The sequence below is a fragment of the Protopterus annectens genome, chromosome 6.part1 (assembly GCF_019279795.1).
Source record: "Protopterus annectens isolate FY-2018-M chromosome 6.part1, PAN1.0, whole genome shotgun sequence".
NCBI classification, from domain to species: Eukaryota; Metazoa; Chordata; order Ceratodontiformes; family Protopteridae; genus Protopterus; species Protopterus annectens.
The window spans coordinates 135,434,391-135,453,804 of NC_056738.1; the positions used below are offsets into that span (position 1 = coordinate 135,434,391).

General features: G+C 36.9%; 1 protein-coding gene and 1 long non-coding RNA gene across 2 annotated transcripts in view; one reads left to right on the top strand and one right to left on the bottom strand.

The window, feature by feature from the left end:
* The first annotated feature begins 4,329 nt into the window (after positions 1–4,329).
* LOC122805426 lies at positions 4,330–11,316 on the top strand. Its single transcript, XR_006365366.1, has 2 exons — positions 4,330–10,604; positions 10,718–11,316. It is a non-coding gene; the product is annotated as an uncharacterized LOC122805426 (long non-coding RNA).
* A 2,156-nt stretch (positions 11,317–13,472) lies between these two features.
* CHRNA1 (cholinergic receptor nicotinic alpha 1 subunit) overlaps positions 13,473–19,414 on the bottom strand; it is a 388,181-nt gene continuing 382,239 nt past the window's right edge. The window contains exons 8-9 of the mRNA XM_044075561.1: positions 19,066–19,305; positions 13,473–14,739 (exon numbers count right to left, since the gene is read on the bottom strand). Of these exons, the coding sequence (XP_043931496.1) occupies positions 14,479–14,739; positions 19,066–19,305 (501 nt within the window). The 3' untranslated portion in view covers positions 13,473–14,478. The remainder of the gene's footprint in view (positions 14,740–19,065; positions 19,306–19,414) is intronic.

Sequence of the window (19,414 nt, forward strand, 5' to 3'; positions counted from 1 at the left end):
ATGTCAGTAAATAAATAAGAGTTTGCTGTCACTGTACATTGTAACTAAAATCTATGAGCTGCCTAATTACTTGATTTCTTGTGGCAGTATATGCCTGAGATGTACAAACCCCATTTTGCATCTATGGTATGACAGATGATGTGATAAACATAAGAATGGAATCATAAAAACCTTTACAAGAAATCAAGTACAAGCAGTTTCAGACATAAAAGGAGTGTAGCAATTTTTAAATGATGTTTTCTTTGCATGTGAAATTGTTGGTGTTGATTTAAAGGGAAGAAAGAGTTGACATTTCGGCAGAGTTTTCCTTTTATGTTCCGATAACTGCTACACATTACAAGCTGCACCTAACGGCTTCACATTATGAATCTCCCTTTTGATAACCGCTACACATTACAAGGATAAATGGTGCTGCACCTAATGGCTTCACATTATGAATCTCCCTCTTTAAACACCATGCACTATCCACTTCTATGTCTTTAATTTAACTTTTCATAGATAAGTGCACCTTAAGTCTTGCCCCAATAAGCCCATTTTCAGCAACAGTGTGCATTACTAATCCAGTTATAATTTCTTTTCCTGTTTCCATTTAATATGTTCCAGCCCTTGGGAATTCCAATCAAACTGTAAGTCACACAATCTTCTCTTTCTGCTCCTTCCTCACATTGCTGAACCAGTTTTATGAACAATTGTTTCTTCCACTGTTCACTAATTATTTTTTTCCTCCATGCTTCAATCTCATGTTGTCTCTTCCTCTTTTCTCTTATATCTTGATTCTACTGAGCTGACAACCCCGCTGTTCTGTGTAGTTTGATAATTAGTTCAGAGGATTAAGGCTTTGAGATATGTGTGTTTTCTTCTGTCTCTATTTTTTGTGTACGACTCTAAGTGAATCAGTAGATGGGATAGTATTCGAGAGCAGTTGGGAAATTGAGAGAGGCTACTCAGTAGTCTTCTGGCATGAGCACATGTCCATGCTCAACCCGTCCATATAGTTTGTGTTGCTTGTTGGCCAGCATCTCCACTTTTCTGTCTGCCTTTCCAGCTTTCCAGTCTTTCTAGGCCTACCAGAAACTGAGTAACCTCCTGTGGGTTAGAGAAAAGCAACATTTTCAGCTGCTATAACACCAGTAGACTAACATGGTATGGTATCAAAGACTGGACTGTCATTGGTACTGGGGATCTTCAACATCATTTTCATATCCAGTGATTCCCTTTACCTTCACGTTTGCTGTTTCTTTCTCATATATTTTTCCAATAAAAAGAAAAAGGCTTAGAGACAAAACAGCTATCTTTCTCATGTTCAAGCCATCTGCCTTTGTGTATTTCTATAAGAAAGAGGAGTTACTACTGGACACAGCAATCATCCACACCTCAGTTCCCTATGTCATGGTATGAGATGTGTCAGTTCTTTGCAGGGCCAGGATAATTAGACTGTTGTGTGCTTAGATCATATAGGATGTCACACAAGCAGTGAAATGCTTTAACAGTCAGCACCTTACATTTTGTGTAGCTTACAGACCAGTAATTTTAGGGGATGTGTTGGTATAAGAGGTTATTATATACATCCATTTCCCCATGACTTGGTATAGCTCAATAATGGGGGGCAGATTTGATTGGAGTATGGGCCTGACCAGGTTACCTCAAACTGGTCACTGCATGCATCTATTAGGATGTCAGGTGTTGATTTTTAGTAAGATCCATTAATAATAATGAAATCAAGCTGAACTGGGGAATCAGATCCAGCACCGACCTTGTAGAACTGCAAACAGGTTGCTCAAAGATGAATGAGGTTTGAGTTCATTACTAGAGTATGGAAAAGGGTGGGAATTTGGATACATTTGTGTTGTATGCACCTGGCTTTTTCTTGTCCATGAACATTGGTACATACTGTGTAACCAGTATCCATTTTACCCAGCTTATCAAGTCAGTAGCCAGAGTAATCACTTGTGTGGCCTTGTAGCTCAGGGATTTGAGCACTGATCTTGTGAACCAGGGGTCATAATAGACAATAGAATCTGGTGTGTTTCAAGACACATACGTGAATTAAATGCAATCCCACTCAACAAACAATCCATCGAACTATAGTCACTGGCAGAGTTTATGTGAGAGTATTTGTTCCCCACAATTTCATAGCAGGGATCGCAGCTTCAATACCCCTGCCACTATTATAATCAGTTCCAGAGCTGTTACAACATAAGGTTAAAGAGAAATCTCTTTGCTGTGACCATTTCAGAGAGATCAACATTTTCATGAAGTGGGCTTAAAATACAAATTCACACAGCTGACTATCAAAGAATTGTCTGGTTCTGTTTCAGAGACAGCAAGGTACCCTTTCAGATAAGAATGCCATGTGGAAAATGCCATACCGAAGCAGGAAGAAAGCTTAACCAGGAGACTGCAGATAGTAACAGCAGTGATGTTTGGGAATCTGAGTAGGTCTTTCTTCAAAGGGAGAAGGAAGAAACTCCTACAGTGCTCCATACATAAATACATGCATTCACACATAGAGATAAGTATGTGTACATATATGCATTCAAACAAAAGATAAATATGCATGCATACATGCATTCACACATAGAGATACGTATGTGTACATATATGCATTCAAACAAAAGATAAATATGCATGCATACATGCATTCACACATAGAGATAAGTATGTTTTTATATATATATATATATATATATATATATATATATATATATGTATGGAGCTACTTCACAATGCCGAAATTTCAGAATGCCGACAACCATATGGCCAACACCATATGACCGACATCCGAAATCTCTACATTGTAAGTAGACCATGTAAAAGGAAAATAAAATTTCCTTTCAACCGCTAGCAGGGGGCACCCCCCCGTGGGGGGGGCTCCACCCCCACAAGCCCCGTAACTTTAATATACCAACTCCGAGATCGCACTACAGGGCAGGAATGGAAATCTTTCAATTCTGCGCTATAGTGAGATGCTGGTTCTGCATTGTCAGCATTCCGAATGTCGCTCATATGGTGTCGGCCATATGGTTGTCAGCATTCTGGAGTGTCAGCAATGTCAAGTAGATCCATATATATATATATATATATATATATATATATATATATATATATATATACATGTCTACTTCATCAGTGAGATTTCATAACTTTAAATTTCATAACACTGAGACCGAAATATTTAAATCCCAAAACACTGAAAACCCAAAACATTGAAAACTCAGAACATTGAAAGTGTGCTTCATAACATTGAAAACTACAGTGTATATGTAAATACCATCCTCTCCATCTATAACAACACCTAACTAACAAACACACTTTCTACTACGTTTCTGCAGTGGGGCAAGCCTCTCTGCGCCCCCCATGCCCCACGTAAAAATATACCAACTCCAAGATTGCACTACAGTGGAAAAAAAGTTAATTTCCTAACATCACTATATCACAATCACCATACACTGAGGTTAAGAAATTAACTTTTTTCCACTGTAGTGCGATCTTGAAGTTGGTATATTTAATTTATGAGGGGGTGGGGGGTACAGGGGCGCTTGCTCCCCTGCAGAAACATAGTGGAAAGTGTGTTTGTTAGTTAAGTGTTGTTGTAGGTGGAGGGGATTTTATTTACTTGTACAGTGTAGTTTTCAATGTTATGAAGCACACTTTGCATGTTTTGAGTTTTCAGTGTTTTGAAATTTCGATGTTATGGTCTCAATGTTATGAAATGCCAAGTAATGAAATTTCAGTGTTATGAAGTAGACCCATAGATATATATATATATATATATATATATATATATATATATATATATATATATATATATACAGTCACACAAAGATAAGTATACGTGCATTCATGCATTTACACAAATATATATATATGTGTGCATATATGCATCATAGATAGAGATTAGTATGTGTGAATACATGCATTCACACATTGTGAGAAGTATGTATAAATATTTGCATTCACATACAGAAATAAGAATGTGTACATACATGCATTCACACAATGGTAAGTATGTGTGTGTATATATATATATATATATATATATATATATATATATATATATATGCATTTACACAAGGAGATAAGTATGTGTACATATATGCATTCACACATAGAGATAACTATGTATATATATATATATATATATATATATATATATATATGTGTGTGTATGTATGCATATTTACCTCTGTAAATTTCCACCACAGAACCTGCAAACCTTGAAATCAACTTCCTCAAAGATGTGAGTGAAAATGCACAAAGATGCATGCATAAAACTTAATTCAAAAGACTCATTCAACCCTAGGTTATGTGACCAAATATCTTCTCAGGAATACATATTTAATTATCAAGATATGTAATTTAATAATTTACATGATAAGCACCTCACGTTCAGTTTTAAACACATAACATCTGTTTTATCTTAGGGTTTACTGGGGGTGTAACATCTAGTACTGATACAGAAAATAGCAAGATATATATTTGGCTTCTAAATATTTCTGTATAAATATTCAGGCAAAATCATTTATTACTGTGAAGTATACCCCAAAAATATAGTTATAATCTTGCAGTAACTGGGAACGCATTTATTTTGTATAGATAGCTCTTTGGGAATTTAAAAGTATTTTATATTTTGATGGTTTGCGCAAGACTGCAGTTGCAAACCCTTGCATGACCTGCCAAAATCATGTGTAACAAAAGAAAAAGAAAGCAAGTAAATTTATTTTATGCAAAAATTATTTTGATGTACAAAAACACAGTATGCGGTATAGCTTTCAAGCATGTCCTCTGCCTGAAGTTTGAAGAATAGCATTGTATTCCAAATAGCACCTCATTTGTCAACCCTTGACAAGTTACAAAGGATAGTTTTCTGACAGTTCAAAAATGACACAGAAGAAAGCCCACTTATTTTTTGCACAATGTGTTAAGAACTCTTGATGCAAGTAAGAAAATTGTTTATTTTTATCCAAAAAGCTGTATTTCAGTGGATTTCAGCATGAAAGATTCTAGTAAAAGTTAAAAAAACTTGAAAGACATTTTGAACAGAAGAGGTACTGAGATTTCTGAAGTGTGAAATAAGCGGAAATGCATAATTTATAGGGCATTTTTTTGGGGTTGCTGTTTCACTCAGACATTCTTTACTTATTTCTTTTGTTTTTCTGTTATAGTTTATTGACTAGTTAGCTGATACTGGGTAGAGAACATTTACAGAAGATACATGAGAATCCAAAGAAATGTAAATGCCAATGTAAATTGAATACAAGAACAAAGTGAATAAAGAAAACAAAATGAATATGGGTATCTTAAGCTGTACTGAATTCAGCAGAGATGTGTATCACTGCTATAACTATGTACAATAGTATTATAATTTATAAAATTAAAATAAACATTATATATATATTATATGGTATGCAAACATTACTGCTACATTTCTGCATTTCTGTGCAGGTTTCAAGTATAAGGCTATGTGCTTTATGAAATATAGATGTCAGCATAGTAGATGAGATGAAATGCACTAAGTGAAACAAAAATACCCCAGAAAAGCTGAGAAAAGACTGGTCAGTGAGGGTAATCGACTGGTGCTCAAGGTTCAACTCACCGAAAAACATAGTTCCTCGATAGTAAATCACTGTCGGTGAGTTGTGCTGAAAGTGATTCCTTTTTGGGGGAATTTCCCACTTCTTCAAGTTGCACCCCACATCATGGAGTAAGTGTTTTTCATTAGGATTTTTTTGGGAGAATACATTTTGAGGATTCTGATCCTCACCGCATTTGCTTTTGTCCACTCATAGCAAACGTGATAGGAGATTGGTGCTTGTGTTGTGTAAATCTGTACAAGCTGTGCAGGCTTCAGCTTTGCTTTATCTTTCACAACAAATATACTTCATAGGAAGATAACATTTGCACATTTAATTATGCCTACAAAATTGAGACTGACATCAGTAGTTCATACACTTTAACAAGAAATTAACTTTGTGCATTTGAAAGTTGTCACTGACAGGCATGAGTTGTAACCAATCACAAAATAAAGACAGTTACAATAACTACATACCCATTGCTATTAAAATTCCTGTTTTGAGAATCAAAAATAACTTAAGCCATATTAGTTTAAAAGAAATGCTTTCTCAGTTTTACTTGGGCCTAATTGTTATGCCTTGATCCTGTAGGACAAAGATGTTAAAAGTATTTTATAGCTTGCTTTCAAAAGTGATTTAGAGTGGTTGACAGACTAAGGCTCAGATTCATAGACTTGTGGTACAGCCTGCAGCACAAATTAACACTAGTAGTGACAGTGGGTAGGGTGTGGGCAATTCAGAGACCCAGGTAGCATGACTGCACAGGAAAAAAAATAATACTGTATGCAGTGCTTTCAAATGACAGAATAATACAGAGATGAGGAACACCATGCAAATGAGACTCACAGAATATCAAATGGTGACATCAAACATGGTTGAGCCAGAATAATATAAAATAGTTACACTGTGTCATGGTACAGACTTATTCTGAATACCAGAGATTTATTTACTTGACATTTTTGTTTGTTTGCTGCTGCCTGCCAACTATCTGTCCTTCTTGCAGCCAACTGACCTATTTGATCCCTTTCACCAGAATGAGAAACAAATGAGAGGTGTCATGATTTAGGCAGCCATTAGGCTTTTTTACTTATATGTCTTTAACACAACAACCCATGTCCAATAATATGCTCAGGGTTTGGCATGCCATGACTATCAGTGAGGACATGTCACTTGCTTCTGCAAATGAAGTAACCATTAATGACAACCCTGTCTCCTTGATGCAAGTGCTCATACAGGGTCTCTGTTCTCCATTGGGAATTCAGCCATGGACACGTGTTTATGCCTGGACATGCATGATCTCCTAAGCTCCCCCAAGGAGACATGATCCTGCAAAGTTTTGTCTTTCCTCTCCTCTCCTCTCCTCCCTCATTCCCACATCAGCAGGTGCCTGAGCCACTAATCAAACTCAGCTCACCTAGTTTATAGAGCTTTATCCCTTTATGCCGCTGGTGCTGGTTTGAACAATTAAGATTTACAGTGTACAACTGGTGGAAGATGTTAGAATTAACAGATCCTATAGCAAAATAGCATATGTTAGTGTCCACTACCTGAGCCAGTGCCTGTGACATGACATGCTGCGGCCATCCATGCTACAGGATGTGCCCATAGAGATCATGCAATAACACCTCTGTCTTCAGGTGGTGAACTTTCCAGCTATTGCTTCCCTCAAGGACTCATGCTAAATCCTGTACACATATGGGTTACAGAGTTACATCCATCCATCACTGGGTATGCATGAAATGCTGTGCAAGTCCCTTATCCTTATTATGTATCCAGTTAGCAGATGCCTCTAGTTCTCTGCACAGCTGCTCCCCATATACACATTGCAGCAATGAGCATAGCCTCCCTAGGCCTTTCCTGCATGTGCCTATAAGGACCATGTAGTGTTATATGCATTTTGTTATGCCCTCCACTTACAAGGCATCGCTATACCTCAACTTATTTACAGGAGGTCACAATGTCCATTGCGGCATGTCATTCCTTAGATGCCCTATGTCCATGCTTCCCACACCCCCACTCACAGCTGGATACAACAGAACCACGTCAATGGGTTGTGTTCTCACTCACACACGCCCATAGCATTTGTCTCACTCTTACTGCCATCCACCACAGGTGTTGATGACAGTGCTGAGATACATTACTGTGCAAGTCTTCCTCCTTCATTATTTGTAGTGCCAAGTTCATGTTGCTGTGTAAAGTCCTATATTCAATATTTTTTGTCTGCATGTTTTTCCATGCTAAGTTGTGCACACTCTTTCTATCATACTAATAAGGGCCTCTTAGCCTGGCAGAAATGTTAACAAGGCTATTTATTGCCATTGACTCTGAATCACTCATGGAATGCAATGTGCAACCCCCATTGCCCATGCAAGCTATGATGAGCATGGTGATAGTGAAGCATGTTTGCAAAATGCTCATGCACGCATCCTATATGGATTCACGGAGCCATGGTGCAACACTATTGGGTTTGGTGCCACCATATTGTAGTATTATATCACTTGTGACTTGGTGCTGAAATGTGCATTAGTGTACACAGCTCTCATTTTCTCCTTGAGTGAATCAGACTGAGTGCACATAGTTTCCTTAGTGGTTATGAGTTGCAGAGCTCCAGCTGGGTGTACCAGGGAGTGCAAGATGTTTTTATTATATCTTCATAGGGACTTTGCATTCCACTTGTTGGGGCAACATGTAGGCCCCTTGTGCAAGGCAGATGCCTGACATGAGCTTTCCCGAATATTGAGTGATGTAACTCACATCACCCATTTTGGTGAGAAGTGCCACCATCATTCAAAGATCTGTGGTGGTGCTACTCAGAATTGCTTTAGAAGTGAAAAGCAGAGATTAGGGAGACAGAGAGTGAGTGAGACGCGTGCCATAATATTTTTTTTCCTAGCCTACCTTGGCAGTGATAACCAGCATGTTGGTCATATGCCTTTCTGCAGTGCTACTCATCCACTGAACCTGCCTAGCATTGTTCTTCACATAATGCAGGATCCAAAAAGACAAATAGGTAAAGTATGAAGGTTGTTGTAGCATTGTCCCATCTCTATTATACCATGCAATCCCTTCCTCGATATGTCAGTATTATGCAAGCCTTATTACATATCTGATTAGCTGTAAAACTACTTCAGGCTACTGGTTACATGTCATTTAGCACTGTACAGGTGTGCAGTACTTGACTGTGAGTGCCTGTGTATGGCTGCCATGGTGTCTTCATTTAGATGTTATCAAGATATGTTTTCTGGTCATGATATGATACTGCCAGTTATCTCTTTCATAGGGACAGACCCATCATTCTTTGATTATGACAATAATTCCAAAATCTCTGTGACTACACTAGCAGTATGGAGCCCAGGATCTCACTCACTATACTGCTAACTTGGTTCCAGGCTTGGCTGACATGAGAGGAGTGATAGTGTTTATGTTTATGTTTATGCTTATGTCTGTGTTTACCATCTTCCAGAGAATGGATATAATGTCTGCAGTTGGTCTCCTGTGAGAATCCGCAAGACATCTAACAATGTATGTTCCAGTAGTGTATTGTATATAAATAGCAAACAGTCTAGGACAATGGTATAACAGCCTAGTACAAGAGTCTTATATCCTATTAGACAACTCTGGCATTTACTATTGGGTCAGGAGCAAGCAAATACTCAGTGCATCTTAAGCTTCAAGGCAGAATCAAGAAAAAGGTCGGTTAAGATACAATAAATATGTAAGAGGAGAAGACTGTTTGGTCTTTACCAGTACCTTTTTTGGGAGATATTTACTGCTGAACTAATCTGTAAATATCAACAAATATCTGCTTTAATATGCTGAAGTGAATCTATTTATCTGCTGCTCAGATGATACATACTTTTTCTCATCCTATCTCATATTGCAGGTTCTGGAATGTAGTCATGCAATTAAATCTTTGTAAGGTTCTGTACTGGAGTAGTGGAGCCCCACAACTGTTTAATATTACTAATCATTTCTGGTAGATTGACATTTGCTTAGTGCAGAAGAGATAGAAAGTACCATATGAGGTTAATATTATATATAACTTATGGAATCTTAGCATCCAGCAGCACATACTGAACTTGGCAAACTGTAGTCCAGGTATACTATGGGTTATGGTTTATCTGACGGAGTCTTGGTTCAGAAAACCCCAGTCAGAGGAATCTAATTCAGTGACCTGGTGTATGCTGAAAATTCTTTTTGTAAATGAGAGAAAAGCCTTTTATAACCCCCAAGGGATCTATGCCTCCTTAATTAATATAACTAAGACTACAGGGTAAAGGGCATATTCAAACCACCAAATACCATATTAAGTATTATAAATGCTGTTACATATTTACCGCTGCTCATAAACACTCATTCTCATCCACCTTAATAAAAAGGGGTGCATTTTATGTGCTTATTCCTTTCTTTTCTTCCCCCTACCAGCCGAAGACAGTACATAAGTTCTGTAACTTTTTAAGCCTAGTATATCATGCTAACGATGTTGCATTGTTTAGCAGACCTTCAGATAGAACACTATTTTCAAGGCAATGACTCACCTGGAACTGAAAGATGTGACTTTTTCATAGGCATCTGTGTCATCAGCTCCTCTTATAAAGGTTTATGGTTTAGTTCTTTGCTGTGCTAAGGAAATACATAGACAATGGCGATCTATTATGCTTTTTTATACACCAGAGGAAAATGATATTTTTTCTCTGCTAGTCAATTTTTTGGCATGGTCGTTTTATGTAATAATTCAGTTTTAGTTGCATTTTCTTGGACCAGCGTATATAATTTTTTAATTATATCTATAACCATTGCACATTCTTGGAGTGGACCATTACTCAAGATTAAGCAGCAACTGGAAAAAAAAATCTGGATGTCTACATGTATATAAAGTTCAAATTCTTTAGTTCCATTGACCCTCATATCCATAAAGGCAGAGTTTCCATGACTTTTAGGAGTAAAGGCTATCTAGCATCCTTTTCTAATAGAAAGAGGAAGAAGACATGGTAGAATTTATATGGATTTGCTCCATAGGTTGTTGAGTAGGTGGACATGAAATCAAATATTATGGAATGCAATGATTTTCCAAGGTCTGTCAGGAGGACTGTTGCTGAATTATTATCTGTTTCAGAGCAATCTGATAATGGATGACTGAGTAGGTGAATGACATATCTCCTGCTTCTTGTATAGCGTTAAATAAAACTTTCAAAGGGTCACCACTAGATGAGTAAGCTGTTTGTTTAAGTCAATTGGTATGCTACTTACTTTTGGGACTTTATCCAGTCAGGTGATTTTTTTTTATCTTCTCCAAGTCATTTCCTGCAAATCCGTAAGACTAGCTAATTTAGTGGCCTCTCTTTTGGAGATCTGAGGTAAAGACAGGTTTTACAGAAGCTGCTTTATGGCCATACTAGGCTGTGTGTATGTGGAAGGTGGGATGAATCAGAATTGCTGTTTAACTTGTCAGAGAACTATTTAAATGATTAATTTCGCTACCCCTTCCTAGCCAGATAACTTCCTAACCTCCTTGTCTTGGATCATGTTTAAAGTCTACTATGCCTTTAACTTCATCTTCAGTTTAATTCCAGTGCTGATTTCCAACAACTTTTACAGACTCAAAGAAATTCTGTGTGTAGGCACAAAGTAAAAAATGCAATATGCCATCAAATACACCAGAAATTATTTTAGGCAAATGAACTCTGAGTAAAAACATGTAAAAATATAAACACTGTTTATGTAAAATAAAAATTGTAACCAATTTTTGCAAAGTCAAACCTGAATAAAATAACCAAAAAAAAATTACCATCAATTTTATATATATATATATATATATATATATATATATATATATATATATATATATATATATGGCTTATATAGTCAACAAAATGTATTGCTGCAACTTTCAAATGTTCCATTTGTCACATCAGGAGATGTCAAATGTTTTTGTTTTGTGTGAGCTGTCATTGTGTCAGTTTATACACACACACACACACACACATATGTATATATATATATATATATATATATATATATATATATATATATATATAGGTTCATAGGTTCATAGGTAAGTACTAGTCTATCTGCCCGAGGGCATCTGTAAGCCTAGCCAGAATATGTTTGCTCTCTCTCTCTCTCTCTCTCATATATATATATATATATATATATATATATATATATATATATTTATTTATTTTTCTGGATAGAGTTAGACTAAAGGCTAGGTAAGGGGAAAGACTGAGTTTGTATGTAAATGTTTTTTTTATGTCTGAGCTACTATTTCAAGGCTAGGGTTAAAGTAATGGCTAAAGCAAGATGATAGTTTTTACTGCTGTGTATGTGTGGTTGTGTATGTACTATACATGTGTGTGTTTGTGCCTATCTCATGTAGTGGTAATGTTAGGGAAAAGATTTTTAGTAAGGTAATGTGTAGGGCTGCGGTTAGGGGCAGTGTTAGGGTAGGTACATATGAATAAGGTGGTGAGGGGATGGGGCTATGTCAGATTATTGAAGTTCCAAAACTTCGAAATTCATATGGCCAAGACCAAATGATCAAAGGTTTCGATGGAACTTCGAACATTTAAAAAAAAATAAAAATATTTTTTTACATTTATGCAGGGGGAAAGCCCCCTGCACCTCCCACACTTCCTGTAAATTAAATATACCAACTCCGAGATTGTACTACATTGAGGGAAAGGCAAATTTCCCATTCAGCAATGTACCACAATCTCCATTCAAACCGTTTGAAGTTCCAAACCTTCGATCGTATGATCCCAACCATATGAATTTTGAAGTTTTGAAACTTTGATAATCTGATAGGGACCGGGAGGACACCCCCCTGTACATCATTACTTATTTGTGCTAATCCTAATATTAACCCTAACCATGATGCTGCCCCTAACCTTAGCCCTACACAATACCTTACCAACAAATCCTTTCCCTAACACTACTAATATTCAGGTAAATTATGTCTTGGTCCACTGCTCAGCTTTTGTGTTTTTGTTTTTCATTAATTGGCAGATTGGAAAAGGAAAGCATTTGTCTTCCTTTTTGAGATCATGTAAGTTACAGCCACTTGTGACTGCAATTATTGTAGTATCCCGATAAAAGTGTATACTATGCAGAAGCATATATTTATTTTCTTTCTGCTAAAACTAAAGGAAGATGGTACTTTGGTGGTTAGCAATGCTGCTGTTGCCTTGCAAATCTTAGTTCTCAGGTTTGGTTGTCAGCAGTGTGCCTTTTATATAGAGTTTGCATGCCATCTTCCCATATCTAGACATGCTGATAGGTAAATCGGTGATCCTTTTAAATTGTCCATAGGTATGCATGCATTGTGGGTGCATGTGCATATATGCATCTTGCAACAGACTGGCATCCCATCCAGGAGTGAATCTCTGCTTTATGCCCTTTGCTTTCTAGGAGACGCTCCATTTCCCTTGCAACCCTGAACAGGATTTAGAAAATGAGTGAATGAATGAATGAATAATAGCAGATGAACTGAGGATATTACTAACATGACAATCAGTCAAGAGTGCAGCCTACATATGCTTTTCTGAGAGGATAAAGCAGTTTGTTGATTAATATTTTTTTAACTACACTGGATAATAACATGAGTAATCATTATTAAATCTTGAAAATGTTTTCTAAAATGTTGCTACTATAATTTTAAATGATTTGTCTCTTTGCACTTGGGAAAAAAAATCCCATTGCATTTCTTCTTTCATGCAAGCTTCAGGACAAGCTTAGTTCTGGAATCTGAAGAAGAAGCAAGATGTTAAACAGCCTAACTGTAATTACTGTAATGTGCCTTGAGGTCAGAGATGTGTATACTGCTTACTTTCCATTAGTACAAACCTACCCAGAGCTACCTTCCTCTACAAGTAAAAAGTAATTAACATGCATCACAGAGCAGTTATGATCACTTTTACTGTCTGCAGTTCTGCATCTACAAACATATTGCCAAGTTCCTTTTCCATACACATATAGGTAGTTATTACAGGAGAAACGTCAATTACACAAACAGTCCTACTGAAACTTGTATGGTTCTGTGACATACAGTGACTCCGCAGTTAATGAATTTCAAAAAAGGAGCTGTTGCCCAGATCTGTCTAATAAGTTTGAGACAAATTTCTGCAACTGAAACTATGATGTCATACAGACTCAATATTTTCAAATAAAACATTAGAACTACAACACGTAAAAATAGTGAAGACAGTGTCTCAAAGGCCCATTTTACAGTGGACATGCTTTCAAACTTTGAGTATTTATACCTGAAAATGCAAAAGTGGTAATACTATGATGATTATAATGTGTGCTGTTTACAAAGAAAAGGCATTTGTATGTTCAATAGCTCAGCCCATTAGTGCAAAAACAAGCTTATATGAACGTTTAGTAAGATGGCAATATTATTCACTTCGGCCACTAGAGGGAAATCCGTCATTATCCCACAGCTCCGACCTATTGTATTTGATTGCAAGGCTAACCTTTGGCATAATTGCATGCTTGCATTAAAATGTTTGTTTTTCTTTTTTTTAATATGTCTGTGCTATATGCTGTATATAATATCCACTGAAATGGAATGAGAAATGCAACTGGTTAACAATGCAAACAGTGAGTAATCAAATGACAGTGAGTTAAAAGAGTTGCTCCAGTAAACACTAAATCATGAAATAAATATTCCATCTTTTGTAGTATAACACAGAAGCTGACAAATATCACACAATTCATTTCATGGTTTCTTTTAGACTAGACTCTGAAAAATATGACTTGTTCATCATCAATAAGATCTTATATTTCCTGAAACTCAGTGAAGTAGCTTTACTTCTATCTTTTTTTCTGAAGTACGTGTTTGTGGTGGTGGTGGGGGAACAGATGAAATTTACTATCATTAGTGCAGGACACTCTTTTCTGGCTATCACCGCCAGAGTTTCAGGATCTTGGTTGGTTTTCTGCACACTGATATATTCAACATGTTGATACAGGTTGATAAGTTTGCAGGCGATCCTTTACATCCGGATAGGACATACTCTATTGCAGTGTGGAGGCCTAGCCTTTGATTCAGTTCAATGAGACGTCCAGCGAACACAGCTAAAGTCCCAATTATGCTCACCATCATAAAGACACCAAGCAGGATGTGATCAACAACCATTGCAACAAACTTCCATTCTTCTGCAGCCTGTAGCAACAACAAGAGTGTTTGTTTATTTTTCCATTCAATTCTACATTAATCTAAACACATTTTAATTGTCATGTGAAAACAGTGAGCATGGAGTACAATATATTCTTACTGCCTTGCTTACCATTTTAAGAACATTGGAATAATAATAGGTGAGTGATCACAGAGACCATAAGAAGCCTCATCATATACATGTTTAAGTAGACACACTTAAAAGTTCTTTACACCGCTTATTATTACCTGATACTGCTCACTTCCCAAATCAAGCAAGGCGGCATATGATAACCCTGGTATAAATTTGTGTCTGTCCATCTGATCATATTAGCCTTAAAGGCAGTCAAAGCAAGTACTTTGCTGAAACTGAAGTGGTAAATTATCCCATAGATTGGGAATATGTTGCCTTAGGAGCTGTTTTGTAGAGCCACTGGTTTTATGAAGAAATAGGAGGTCAAACGTGACTGTGTCTTTCATGGCTCAAAAAGTGAGACACAGGTCACCACAGAACAGTCTGCAGGCTGCTGAGTAAAATGTTGTGTTGCTCTAACAGGATGGCTGGAAGATTTAAGTTGTTTAATGTTTTTGGTTAAAAAATCACTGGGGCCTTTCCAGCTGATTGATATGGTTGGATTAATGCACGCCAAAGGAGGGCACTATAGTTGATAATGGGTCTGATAAGGGAAAAGTACAATGGCTAAGATGATTTCTTTGTGTATTGAAGATATTCCCCTAAGAAATTAACTGGGACAGATAGAAGGATTCCTTTACTGTGGTGGAAATATCATTACTGGACAAAAGAGAGTTGTCTATATAAGTACCCAGGTCTCTTATGACAGCATATGTTTGAAGAAGAGCTTTTTTGTTGAATGTTCCTTTGCTGCACTTTTTGGCATTTAACTTGAGACCATTTTCAGTGCACCAGGTATGTGCTATTCCATCCCTTTTTGGCGCAATTTGGCATCTGTGGATGAAGAGATGACTGCAAAATAAATACCAAACATGAGGGGGGCCCAGGACCAATTTCTGTAGTATCTCACTAGTTAAAATGTTCTGTTTAGGGCACCAGTAAAGTTCATAACTTTGGATCTGCTGGATAACTAGTTTGCAATCGACAATGTAGGGGTCCACAATAGGTTGGATTACATTTTCAATAATACTAGCATGGGAGGTAGTGTCAAAAGCCTTAGCCAGGTGAAGATAAGCAGTCCATACAGTGTGACCTCTGTCCACAGCTTCTGTAACCTTTTCAAAGAAGTTTACTAGGTTCAGGAGACAATACCTGTCCTTCACAAAATCAGACCAAGTGGGTTTACATCAGTGAAATTGCCTGTGTCTGCACAAATGATTTCTGTTATGATAAATTCAATGGCTTTACATATAAGGCTGGTGAGGTTGATGGTTACCTGAGCAGTAGAGGGGCCACCCATGTGTAGAGTAGTCACGATAGTTATTCTCCAGTCATCAGGGACAAGCCTTGCAGACAGGCTAAACAGTTTAAGTAGAGGCATGGATAGTGCATACTTGGCACTGATGAAAATGCACCTTGGTATGTTATCTGCTCCCACAGAACCATTATTTTTGCCTTTGATATGGATTTTAAGACTTGTTACAGGATGATTTTGTGGGAAACTAAATTTTCAGAAAATGTGAGTGTAATAATGTGAGATGGTGGGGTAGCAATAAATGTGTTTGCTAATACAGTGGCTATATCCTTAGGAATGCAATGTGTGATGATATCATTATTATTATTATTATTATTATTATTATTATTATTATTATTATTATTATTATTATCATTATTATTATCATTATTATCATTATTATTATTAGTAGTAGTAGTAGTATTATTATTACCATTACTATTATTATTATTATTATCATTATTATTATTATTATTATTATTATGATTATTATTACCATTACTATTATTATTAATGAGCTCAGTTTATTGATTAACATTATTCCTTCATTTCCTGACATAACCGACAAAATATTTATAGTCTGCTTTGTTTTCTGTAGCAAGCTTAAGTTCGTATTCTGCTTTGTGTTTTCTAATAGTGCTCTCAAGCTCCTTGCTGGTATGTTTCAGTGCTGTTGTGATGTAGGGGGATAAGGATTTCCTTCAGATTTTCAGTATTTTTCTTTTTTTCTTATACTGGAGTTCCACCAGAGGTGTATTCCTAAATTTAAAAGCATATTAAGGGCAAATGTGTACAGACTTTTCTATGCATCTGATTAATTGCTGATAAATATTGCATGTAAATGTGGAAGCCTGCTCAGCTGGGGCCATTTGTAGGAGATTTAATTTTGTATAGGACTTGTACAACTTAAGTAGATTTTCTCTTGAGAAGCCTGGTTTCACTTGGTGGTGAGGTCAGTGGTGCCATTAAGCCTGACTGAGAAGGTAACTGATTTGTGGTCAGATTTAACCAGGGGTAAGATGATATGTGGTGGGTTTCAGGCAGATTCAAGGACAGTAAGGACCAGGTCAAGGATATTAAAGCCTCTAGTGTGTAGTTTTACAATTTTGTCTATTGCATTATTATTAACAAAGTCTAGAAAACACTGATCATATCCACTTCTAGAGGTGTAAGTGTGACAGTTAATGCTTGGTTAATTGAAGTCCCCTAGCAAGAAGATATTTGGTTTAATATTTAACCCATCAGTGGTATTAAGGTAGCTCCCATGATCTTTAGGGTGGAGATCTGTGGCTAACATTGAAGTAATGCTTGAATTTGTTAAGAGTGATTTGGATCTCCAGGAGTTTCAAGTTAGGGTCATGAGTAATTTGATGTGAGATAATAGTGTTTCTAACAAATACAGATACTCCTTTACAGTTACCCAACATTTCGAAGGCTTAAGAGACATTAAACTCTGCTACATAGGGAGTGCTGTCCTTACACTGAAACCTTATCTCAGTATCTATGCAGATATGAATGTGCTGAAGTTGCAGTAGGGCCTCAAGTTCTGGCTTCTTTCTGCTTTAACTCGTAACATTGAGTAGGGTCAACATGATGTCCTAATTTGGGTTTGAGTTTTATGTGTAGCAATATCCAATATGGAGAGTCTGTCTAAAAAGGCAGTATGGGGGGTATAAATGGCTTTAGCCAGTATGCAGAGGCCCTGGTATGAGAGGTACAGGCCTTCCCTGGAGAAACAAGAAGTGCTGTCTACTGTCTCATCTCAGTCTGAAACATACTGGATCCCCTTAGAATGACACCAACTCCTTTTCCAGTTATTAAAGTTAATTGTCTTGGTATCCAGGCATAATTCTTTGTAAAAGCAAACTACTACTTAACAGCAGTGTTCTTCCTTCCTCTGACAGATATATATACTTAGTTCAATCATGTCCCTCTCCATGTCTGTCTGGGTGGAACACTTCGGGTCATTTACTCCCACATGACCCACCACTAGGTCACAGTCATACTTGTCTGAATCTAAACACTTTCTAAGAATTCATGGAATTATGCAATTAGCTTGGTTGGCATCGGACATTGCACACTTTCACACATGCTTAGAAAGTAAGAGAGTGCCAAGATCCTTAAAATATACTAAGGTAAGCACCAATAACAGCTATGGTGGAGATTTTAAAACTGAATGGAATGATAATCTTGAAAGTATGGAATTGTACTTTGTCTGTTAAAACGAAACCACAAACATGGCTTATCTCGGACAGTGAAGATGTTCAAGACAGATTTAATTTTTTGAGAGAAAGTCACTGAGACTGTACATACTATGTGCATGAGGGAATAACTGCAGAAATTAGATAGAAAATTAGTGTTAAAATGAAATAAACTTGGTAAATTTACAGATGATATGAATAACTAGACCCATTGCCAATCACAGCTTAAGGGGAAAAGTCAGTGATCAAGAACCAGTAAATGAATTAATAGCAGCTGAACCAAGAGCTTTCTAGAACCTCCCTTGGTTTCTCCCCTTCCATTGGACCAGAGTATTAACAGGGCATGAGTAGACAGTCAAAACTGACATATCTTGAACTTAGTGGTACGATAGACAGCAGTTCCCTAAGAGAATGCATTTCCCAGTAGAACTCCACCTGGAACTCACAAGCACCTACAAACACTGCACCTGATACAGGCCATTTTTATTGTCTTGCAACATGTTTTGGAGGGGATCATTAATCAATAGATAGATGGCGGGTTGGCTGCTGCAGAATTTAAGAAAGTTAATAGTACATTATTTCTAGTGTCCTGACAATGAATAAGCAGAAGTATATTTTTTGAATGTAACTGCCAGTCCATTTTTTTAAAGATTTTTAAAAATAATAATAAGAGCCTTTGCAATTATCAGAAAGAAAGCAAGCCTTACATTACTGGATTCTTGGTCTGATTTAATGGTTTCTGCGATGTATTTGACTCCCTCAATAGCACTCTTTACATCTGGATTTTTAGTCAGTGCTGACTGATAAGTGACAGAAGCAGGCCCAGGCTTTCCTGAGATGTCAGAGATGTCAATGTCCTCAGTGAAGACTCTCTTTTCCTGTTTATCTTGAGATGGACGCTTCATGGTAGAGAAAAACATGACATTTGGGATTGTCTCAATAAAGATCTGTAGAGAAAGGAAAAGACAAATAAAGAATTAAGTTTAATGGATGTTTGGCTTGTGTACATATCAAAATATTGTTTACAATGAGGATTTTACATCTTGTCTTGTAGCC